This window comes from Leuciscus leuciscus (genome assembly GCF_965113295.1).
Source record: "Leuciscus leuciscus genome assembly, chromosome: 19".
Taxonomy (NCBI): Eukaryota; Metazoa; Chordata; class Actinopteri; order Cypriniformes; family Leuciscidae; genus Leuciscus; species Leuciscus leuciscus.
Window position 1 is genome coordinate 13,374,692 of NC_138743.1, and position 10,920 is coordinate 13,385,611.

The window sequence follows — 10,920 nt, forward strand, 5'->3', positions numbered from 1 at the left end:
GAGCTCTGGCCTTTGAGTTGACATGTAGAATAAGCTTGAGAGTCCACACCAGAAAACAAGCTGTGAATGTTTATGGTTGTACTCTGTCTCTCTTCTGGCAGGAACCAGCCCCAAATCATCACAATCCTTCATAAAGATTTAAAGGGAATATTTTGAGATTTAAATAGCCTACTTTTTTATTATTTTCTCTTTCCCTAACGCCAAACCATAATATGTCAATTGGTTGTATCAGATTTCACCCTGAGGACCAATTTTCTCAGTATCAAGTCTATAGTTATTAGACTTTGGGGTTAAAGTCTAGTTATGAAAAGCATAAATTCTTATTAAATTTGATTAAAAGTAGATTTGAAGCAACTTGCATAAACTTTGACACCACAAATAAGCATTCATCTTTTTGAAAAATGAGAAATAATAATTAAATAAACCTGAATTTTGATGTCGCTGTCCACTGCCAGGTCTAGGCACAAGATCATTTGTCTATAATTACCTGTGTCAGTGCAACACTCCCAGTTGTCTGTCAATGTTATGTTTGACTCTTTGTGCCTGGAGCTTGGCCCAATTCAGCTCTAATATGACCAAATTTATTAATGTTATTTCTGTTAATACAGACCATTAGCTGCCAGACTGCCTGTGAGGGAAACGAGAAAGATTAGACTTGATAGCAGAAACTGCCAGGTACGCTAACCATTTCTGAATAGGCGAATAGACATTTGGCTGCTATTTACAGAGATTTATGAAAGAAACACGACTGCAGCCTGAGGGTGTTTGGAACCTTGAAAAATGTATTTGCAAAATCCCATGAGTGCAAGGAATTTGCTTGGTAAAGAACCAGCGTAGATCACTCAAAAACAGAACAGACTGCCTGCATTGCGTGCTGTGAGTGTTTGCGTTTTTTTCTTGACAAACCGTCTATTCATGGGCGAAAAGGACCTGCTTGAATTTTTACACTGCACCGCTCAAGACATCTTTGTGAGGCTTACACGCTGAATATTTGAGGTGACTTGGTGATGCTCTTTATGCAGACACGTTCTGACAGATTTGGACTGAACCCAATGCAGATACAAAAGAGTAGTCTGTCAAAACCAGGGATAATTCCCTTCCTCTCTACGAAGACACCATCTGAGAACCATTTACCTAAACAGTGTGGTTTTTCATGGTTTGGGGAATACAATGAAGTTTTGAACTTGTTGACATTATTTATCCTTCTTTCTTTAAATATAAGAAGAGAATATTTGCTTTCAGAGACACCGAGAGCATGGAAATATCCAACGAATACTCATTATCTTATTTTCTGCATTGTAAGCAAGACCCTAGTGCTATAAGTTGTTTTATATTTTGCTCATTTCACATGTAAAAATAATAAAGGCTTTGTCGTTTAAAGGAAATAAGTCTCCCATAATATAAGGATTTGGGAGATATCATGACATCTCTGAATGTGGTTCGGTTACTTATATTTTATTGTTATATGTTTTAATAAAAGAAATGTCATTGTAAAATATATATTTTTTATTTATTACTCAGAATGATTAACATTTCTGCTCTCTAAATCACAAAAAAATACATAGATAGACAAAAGCATTATTTTTTGTAAAAAAAATTAAAAATAATAATTGTACTTTACTAAAGTAAATATATAAAAATGCAAAGACAATTATATACACCTATCTGTTCCATTTCAACAAAAATGGAAATTATATTTTACAAAATCTTCACTAAAGATTTCTGTAAATGCCAAAATAACATTTTTGCACTTCTACATGATTTTAAATGGGTAAAAATGTAAACACTATATATGTTATGAGTAAACATAATATGAGTAGAAACTACACTGTACAATGACAGCAGTCTGAAAACGGCAAAAGCTACTGGAAAAATAAAACTTCGGGGGGAAAAACAGATGTTCATAAACTGAAATTACTACACTCTGACATGTTAATGGGATAAAACATACTATGTATTTATAATATATAGCTACCACTGTACCTTGTGCATATACAACACATCCATCTGAAAACACTCTGCTTCTAACCCATGTCTTTCATTTAGTGCATGGCGATCATCCATACAGGTACGATGGCCTCAGGAAAGCCTTCTTGCTTTTCCACGTCCAGTATGGAGAGGCCTGCTTTCTGAATGATGCTCTTCATGATGTCCAGGTGGCGAATGATGCTGCCGTCAATCGGGTCCAGCTTGCAGCCCTGCCGTGCCATGTTATCCTTAATGATAATCACACCATTGGGCCTCAAGCTCTCCTTAGCACGCATTAAAAATTCCATCAGGTCCTTATCAGTAAGATGACCTGAGAAATGTAAAATGGCTCATGAATTATGTAATTCTTGACAAAAACAGAGTTTCAAATGTCCACAACAGGCACTGTTCATGCAAAAGCAACAGCAGTAGATTGTCCAGATTATTCCGCCACTATAGGTACACCTTTTCAACTGCTTGTTATCGCAAATATTTAGTCAACCAATCACATGGCAGCAACTCAATGCATTATGGCATGTAGACATGGTCAAGACGATCTGCTAAAGTTCAAACTGAGCATCAGAATGGGGAAGAAAGATGATTTAAGTGACTTTGAACGTGGCATTGTTGTTGGGCTGGTCTGAGTATTTCAGAAATGGATGATCTTCTGGGATTTTCACGCACAACCATCTCTAGGGTTTACAGAGAATGGTCTGAAAATATTGAGTAAGCGGCAGTCCTGGAGGCGAAAATGCCTTGTTGATGCCAGAGGTCAGAGGAGAATGGCAAGACTGGTTTGAGCTGATTGGAAAGGCAACATTAACTCAAATAACCACTCTTTACAACCGAGTTATGCAGAAGAGCATCTCTGAACGCACAACACGTTGAAACTTGAAGCAGATGGACTACAGCAGCAGAAGAACACACCGGTGCCACTTTGTCAGAACAGGAAACTGAGGCTATAATTCCCACTGGCTTACCAAAATTGGACAATAGAAGACCAGAATAACATTGTCTGGTCTGATGAGTCTCGATTTCTGCTGTGACAATCCCTGCGATCTGCAGGGTCAGAATTTGGTGTAAACAACATGAAAGCATGGATCCGTCCTGCATTCTAACAATGGTTCAGATGGTGTGATGGATATTTTCGTGGCACAATTTGGGCCCCTCATTACCAATTGAGCAACGTTTAAATGCCACGAGTTAAATGAGTATTGTTGCTGACCATGTCCATCCCTTTATGACCACAGTGTACACATCTTCTGATGGCTACTTCCAGCAGGATAACACGCCATCTCACAAAGCTCAAATCATCTCAAATTGGTTTCTTGAACAATGAGTTCACTAAACTCAAATGGCCTTCACAGTCACGAGATCTCAATCCAATAGAGCACCTTTGGGATGTGGTGGAACGGGAGATTTAAATTATGGATGTGCAGCCGACAAATCTGCAGCAACTGTGTGATGCTATCATTTCAATATGGACCAAAATCTCTGAGGAATGATTTCAGCACCTTCTTGAATCTATGCCATGAAGAATTAAGGCAGTTCTGAAGGCAAAAGGGCACCCAACCTGGTACTACATTTCACACATTCACATTTATGCATTTGGCAGACGCTTTTATCCAAAGCGACTTACATTGCATTTCAAGGTACACATTTACATTCATATCGGTTTTTGTTTTCCCTGGGAATCGAACCCATGACCTTGGCATTGCAAGCGCCAACGCTCTACTGTTTGAGCTACAGGAAAGCTAGCAAGGTGTACATAATAAAGTGGCCAGTGAGTGTATCTGCCACATCTGTCAATTTATTTATTTTTTTAATCTGAACAATCTACTGCTGTTGCTTATATATAATTTATTTATTTATTACTTTTTCTTCTTGAATGGTCATTTGAGTCATATGCTTAATCACTAGGCTACAGTTCCTGGTATATAATAATACATGTTAACTGTGAGTTGCTTCAGTTAGGTCTTAAAAAAAATCTGTCACCACAAGGAGTTCATGTACTATCTCAAGTCTTTAAATGGTTTTAAGCAGTTTCATATTAATATCTCTGTCACCCATGTCAAATATACACATAGGCTGCAGTCAGGGAGATGAAACTGTATACTGCAACAAAAGACCCTGACCAGCATACAGCTGCTCGCATTACAGAAAATGGAAAAGGATAGCCTGCAACTACTAAAATAAGATGTAGGCGGTACTGCAAAATATACAGCATGATATAACAAATTAATGGTCACAAGCAACACACTCACAGGCAACCCACTGCATCCAGATGACATCGTATCTCTTTGTAGCTGGGATGAATTCCTGCAGATTGTAAAGGTAGTAGGCCTCCACCCGGTCTGCGTCATCTCCAAGGTAACACTCATGAGCGTGGAGGATGAAATCTTCCATCATGTCAAGCATCTCCATGGATTCAAACACAGGAAACAGAACTCCTTTAGAAACTCTCCCGATTCCACAGCCACAGTCTAGTGCTCGCTTGGTGCCAGCCTTTCCTGGACCCTATAAGGGACCATTAAAAAAAACCAAAACATTTTTGTTTTGCATTTTGCACAAACAAGTGCTATAACACAAGAAATTAAAGAAATCTAAAGACTTCCAGTCCAGGTTCATGGTCAAAGTTTTAGTATAACAGCTGAACACTATTTATGAAGCTAATGCTATTTGTCAACTTGGATGTGTTAATTAACCACAAGTTCAAAAAGTAAAGGTGTGTGCTCTTTTGATCTTTATGTCTTGCTATCTAAAGAGTATGTGTGAGCACACTACAAAGGCAATATGCAATTGAAAATAATTGCCTGCTGTCATATAAAATGTGATCAGTTGAATTAACTTAAAAAAGGAGACATGTTGCCTTAAAATTAAGTAAATAAACTCCATACGTAATTGAAAAATTTAAGTTGAAGTTTATTTACTGGGACCTATTTTAACGATCTGAAATGCAAGTATCAAGTGCGAAATGCAAGTAACTTTGTGGGCGGGTCTTGGGCGCTGTTGCTGTTATACCGGCGGGATAAATTACTCTTGCGCCCGACGCAAATCTAAAATGGGTTGGTCAGATGTAGCTACATTATTCATAGGTGTGGTTTGGGCGTAATGTGAAATAAACCAATCAGAGCGACATCTCATATTCCCTTTAAGAGCAAGCGCACTTGTTCCATGGCGGATTGCTATTATAATGGCGGATTTGCCAGGAGCGGTTCACAGCCGAGGAGACCGACGTTCTCGTCAGGGCCGTAAAAGACAGAGAAGTGACATTGTATGGGGATGGGAGAAACCCACCCAAATTAGCTTCGGTTAAACAGGCGAATAAAAATTTGGGGAAATGTGTAAGCTAGATCTATGCCTATTTTTTCACATCTTCATGGTCACAACAATGATTTCCCTCGTGTGATAATATTTTTCCTTGGAATAATGTATGGTTTTCTAAAAATGAGAACTGCTGCGTCTGTGTGTAGATGAGATAAGCAAAGTGCTGCATGCTCGTTGTGCACACGCTACATTGATTATGGCCAAGCATGCGCCCTTAAAATAGCATATGAATAACATGCGCAACGCGCCACTGACTTTAGACTAGGTTTTTCCTGGTCAATGGCGGAATTGTTTTCTAAACCTGCAAAATAGCATCAGGGAACGTTTGCGCCGGAACACGCCTCATCTTTGCGCTGAACCGGCCCCGGGAGTGCAAGTTCATTTCCTAATTTACCGATGTGCGTCTGTGGAGGGAAAAGTCTGCTGTGCAGCAGGTGCAAAATAATGATACATGCGTCGGTGTACAAAGTCAATTGCGCTGGGTGCAAGATAGGGCCCAATGTGTTTCTCACTTTTTTTAAGTTAAGTCAACTGATCAGTTTTTATGGTGTAGGCTGTGTCTAATATTTATAAATTGATGTAGCCTACTACATTCAACTGATTAACAGATTTTTTTTACTTTTGGACACAACCACAATAGACTTGAACCAGGAATGACTAGTACATTTCACAAGTAATTACAAAGAAATGGTAAGTAACACATTAAATTAATCATGACATTTTGAAGTGTCAAAATGTATAGAAAACGGAAAACGGTAAAGGTTTCTTGTAAAATGTTCTCTTTTTATCCTTGTTTTACTTACACTTACAAACAATATTTTTTAACAGTGTAGGCTATTTCTGTATTCTTCTTGTATATACAGCCACTATTAAGTACACTGAAAAATAAACATTCAGTATATCAATGAGAAAGGCAAAATTTCATACCACAAATTTCTTCAGGAACTGTCTTGAGCCTTCAAGGTCAATCTCAGATATCTCCAAAAAATCTCCCATCATGCCCTCTTCTGACGCCGGAACGTCCTTGTAGAAGTTCTGTGCCCTGTAGTAAAACTGCTTCTCCCCTTTAATGTACTCACAAGTCACTGCATAGAGTTTCACTGTAAGGCAACAAACATAGACAGTCACTTAGTAAAAAACGCACAACTGTTCTCAGTTTATTGTGAGAATTTTTAACATTTACAAGCTAGAGAGAAAAAATAGCAATTCATTTAGTTAGTCGAAATCGAATATAATAATATTAATATTCAATATTATTATAATGTTGACATTTAAAGGTCATCTATGCATGGGGTCAAAGCATCTCAAGGGAAAGTGTACAGTTATAAAAAGAAGTGTCAATGCAGTTGTGTCTTCTCATTCATTTCTCACAACACCATTTAGTCATAATTAGTTCTTTGAAAGGTACCGGTTATTAATAGCATTAAGAATGTTTTCATTCAGTTTATGGTGTAACATCGGAAATTCCAAGATGCCTTTATTGATACTGTTGATATTGACAGTGTTGTTCTATATACAAGGAATGCTTTGTTGTTGGCACATTTAGGGGTTTAGATGGTTTGAAGCAATTCAACATGCAAAACTCTGTCAGCATCAGTCTAATGCCACATTATTAAGTTCAGCTGGAACATCTGCTCCCTCAAATGGCTGGTCACTTAAAGGACAGACCAGTCATTAAGTCGATACATGCTTGGAAAGTTCGAGTCAAACATCAGATCACCAGATGATTAGCGGGAATACCTTGCTGAAGTGTTATAAGTGAGAGAACTGGCAGAGTGAATGGATTGTGATCCTGAATTTGTGAGCAGAGTTTGTCATGTGAACCACAAGTTTTGTAGTCCAAAATTGAAAATAGTAACACTGGGCAATGTTTCCTTGTGGACTATTTTATTTTGGTCCTGTATATTTTTTCTTGGTCCTCTATATATACCTTAATCTGCTTTTTCGTTATTGGTCAAGAGGCAACCAAACACCCGCTAATTTCAGCTATCAAGTCCAAAACAGACATTAATACTAATTTTTCTTTTAAGCTCTCACAAAATACTTTGAGTTCATTTTAACAGGTCCTTTAAAAGTATGAATGACTGTCTTTCCTTTTGGTCAAAAAGCTGATCTCATATGTACTACATATGTATTAAAAGCTTAATTTAGTTATATAAAAGCTATTTTAATTTGTAAAATTTAAGTTTACTTAATCTGTTCGCATTGAGATTTGCATTGATTAATAATTTCCACTTGCATTAATGCAGCTTTGCGGAAAGTTGGCAGGGGATTTATAGTTCCCATCATGCTTTGCATGGGCCAGGGAAAACAAACATTGAATAATTGTTATTTTAAGTTTCTTCCTTATGCTTACTAAAACAATACAAATGGTTAAAAAAAAGTTACTTTTAGCATGATAACAGAAAGCTCTATTGCTAGCTAGTATATTCAGTTGGGTTACTGTTTATACCGTTCAAAGTATATAAAGTATATCAGTTAAAAACATTTCAAATATTTTGAACTTGACCATGTTTATTTAAACCTGAATTATCCCATTGTTCCTTTACATGTAATTTAATATCAACTGTCAAGTATATTTGAGTGTTTATCTGAAGATTACTTTACCTGTGTGGTCGTTCATTTATTAACCTGTGCTGTCTCATATATCTGTTTTCATGACTTAAAAGAAGCTCATCGGTAACAATACAAATAATGGATGTGTCTGTTGAAAGAAATCTGGCCTTTCAATCTAACCAACAACTCACAGTAACAGACTGGATTACATGTTTCCACAGTTTACACTACCCACCTGATTAAATAAATATGTGAACCAGTGAAAACACAAGCTCACATTCATCAGAGAAAGACTACTGTCAGCAACACAACAAAACAAAATTGTTTATGAATATTTGAATATATGAAATCATTGTATAATATTCACGGTTGCTTAAAGGCGAACATTTGTTTTTCTTAATGTTTCACCAACCTTAAAGGGATAGTTCACCCAAAAATAAAAATTCTGTCATCATTTACTCACCCTCAAGTTGTTCAAAAACTGTATTTACATTTATCTGACGCTTTTATCCAAAGCGACTTACAATTGCTATATATGTCAGAGGTCGCACGCCTCTGGAGCAACTAGGGGTTAAGTGTCTTGCTCAGGGACACATTGGTGTCTCACAGTGGATTCGAACCCGGGTCTCTCACACCAAAGGCATGTGTCTTATCCATTGCGCCACTACCACTGTATAAATGTCTTTGCACAAAATAACATATTTTGAAGCATGTTTGTAACCAAACAGTTGTGGAGCACCATTGACTTCCACAGTATGGAAAAAATACTGGGCCCATTAACTTTTTGGTTACCCATACTCTTTAAAATATCTTATTTTGTGTTCAACAGAAGAAAGAAACTCATACAGGTTTGGAACAAATTGAGGGTGAGTAAATGATGACAGAACTTTTTATTTTTGGGTGAACTATCCCTTTAACACTTAACCACCATCTCCAAAGCCTGTAAATCAGCTGTCATTGCTGCTAACACAAAAATCAAGTCTATTTTATATATTCAGTGGAATGTAAAGAATGCAGCATGCATACACGTTTATGAAATTATGCTTAAAATAGTAACATGGATCTGTACATTGTTTGCATGAATGAACAATATGTAAGCCTATACTGTACAGCGAATATCGGTTGGATATTGAGGTTTAAGCAAAGCTGTTCACCAGTATCTGCTCAAATTATCATCACAAATATGTTAATGTAATTTTGAAAGAGACATACCAGTCACATAAATATTAATAGATGCAGATTGAAAAATCTTTGTACAGTGTGGCTTTGGGCTGACAAACTTCAAAGGGTCAAATTTCGGTAGCACTTAATTTTACAGCCCTGTTCTGCATGTAAAAAAGCAATTACAATAACTGGTACTAACCCTGATCCTATCCCTTAAACTAACCCATGATACCTTATATTACCAGTACTTTCTTGGGTAACTTTACTGTAAGTATACGTACTGTAAAATAGTGTAACCAAAATTTCTTACCCAGAGGAATCATCTCCAGGAGGTACAGGTAGCTGGCAAAGAACTCCTGCCTCAGAGTATTGTGCAAGTAGAAAGACATACTGTGTTTGCACATCTCATCATCTGTCTTCGACCAGCGGTCTCGAAAGGCTTGATGCGTCCCGCTAAACTCCTTGACGGAGGTGGAATCAGACATTCTGAATCTTCTGCAAAGTGACTCAACGTGTATGTGGAAACGTGCTGGTGTCTCTGGAAGAAATGCTGAAGACACCACGGTGCTGCTATATTAGTAGGAAACCTCTGACAGAGGAGCTGTAACTGACCAGTTAAGCATTCTTTTCTCAGCAGAGTGCTTAAAATGACCACATCTTATCAGATCATATGCTTTAGGCCTGGGGTGGATGAATGAGAAAAGGGACTGGTAAGATTGCCTCAGACTATGGGTGGTGCCTTCTCCAGTTCTCGAAGAAGATCCTTCTACTAAGTTCCACAGACACATCTAGAATGACAAATCAGTGCATACCAACACATGACCCAGAAGGTTGTGCATTCATTCACAGCTAGTGACAAGTGGCTTATGTAGTAGCTATTCTTAGCACTGCCTTCTCATGTTTGTATACACAGTATTGCTGACAAGTTTAAGGTGGTGAGGAAAGATCAAAGACAGATCTAATCTGAACATGCTGTTGCTGCTTACAATCTGTTTGCATTGACATTGTAACCATATGTTACAATAGCAACATAAAACTGAGAAAATGCTGTGTTTTTTAGTTATACATGCAAATGAGAAAGAGAGAGAGGGTAATAAGATATCAGGCCTCTCATGTTTAGTCATGTCAGCTCATGAGCCGTGTTATTCATGATTTCAGTTTGAAATTTGGATAAATTGCCATATCATCATCACCTTAGTGTACGATATTCAGTGAACCAAAACTGAACCAGTGCTTAAATTGGAAATGCTTACTCAATGCAATTAGAGTATTTATAGATAATGTTGATCCTACAAAGTCAGTCCACAAAACCCGAACCAACATTGTCATATTTACTTTGACTGCTTTTTAAGATTAATATTGTAATTAAAATGTACAGATACAAATTTAAAGTGTAATAAAATAAACACTTAAATGTGTATCATGGATGTTTTCTTTCTGGTTAGCCTATAGAGACAAAAATAGCCCAACATTTCTAAATGTAAAACATTCCATGAAAAAAACAATGTGGTGTCCTGCCTTAACTTGCTTTTTAGCAAGATATTTGTTAGTCCAGCAAATTGTAAAAAAAAATTGAGGTTGGTGATAAAAAAGTATTAATTGTCTTATTAGTACTGTTGTGACAGCAATACTTTACACAAGCTAATCTGGTATTAGAGGGTAAATCAGTTACCGGTACTCACTTCGAATTGTAAATGGTATGATAATTAAAACTGTGACCTTCGAATTGATACATTCAGCAAGATTTCCAAAGTTTTCGCATACACTTATTGCGCCGAGGAAAGTACATCTCCATCGACATTAAAAAAATCTAATCCAACAAAAGTCTAGTAGAAGGCACATGTATCAACTGATCGATCGATACATACCTCCACATATACAGGTGGCGCTAGAGCTTCTTTTGTC

At 37.2% G+C, this 10,920-nt stretch overlaps 1 protein-coding gene across 2 annotated transcripts; it reads right to left on the reverse strand.

The window, feature by feature from the left end:
* Positions 1 to 1,664: 1,664 nt before the first annotated feature.
* Positions 1,665 to 10,870, reverse strand: ntmt2 (N-terminal Xaa-Pro-Lys N-methyltransferase). 2 transcript variants are annotated; one of them, XM_082147000.1, is made up of 4 exons: positions 10,735 to 10,870; positions 6,223 to 6,395; positions 4,233 to 4,485; positions 1,665 to 2,299 (listed from the first exon to the last, which is right to left on the reverse strand). In XM_082147000.1, exons 1-4 carry the CDS (start codon positions 10,748 to 10,750, stop codon positions 2,043 to 2,045), a joined length of 699 nt encoding a protein of 232 aa, XP_082003126.1. In that variant the 5' UTR covers positions 10,751 to 10,870; the 3' UTR covers positions 1,665 to 2,042. The 2 variants fall into 2 exon arrangements, with proteins under 2 accessions (XP_082003126.1, XP_082003125.1); XM_082146999.1 differs by lacking the exon at positions 10,735 to 10,870 and adding an exon at positions 9,326 to 9,827.
* Between the last annotated feature and the right edge of the window lie 50 nt (positions 10,871 to 10,920).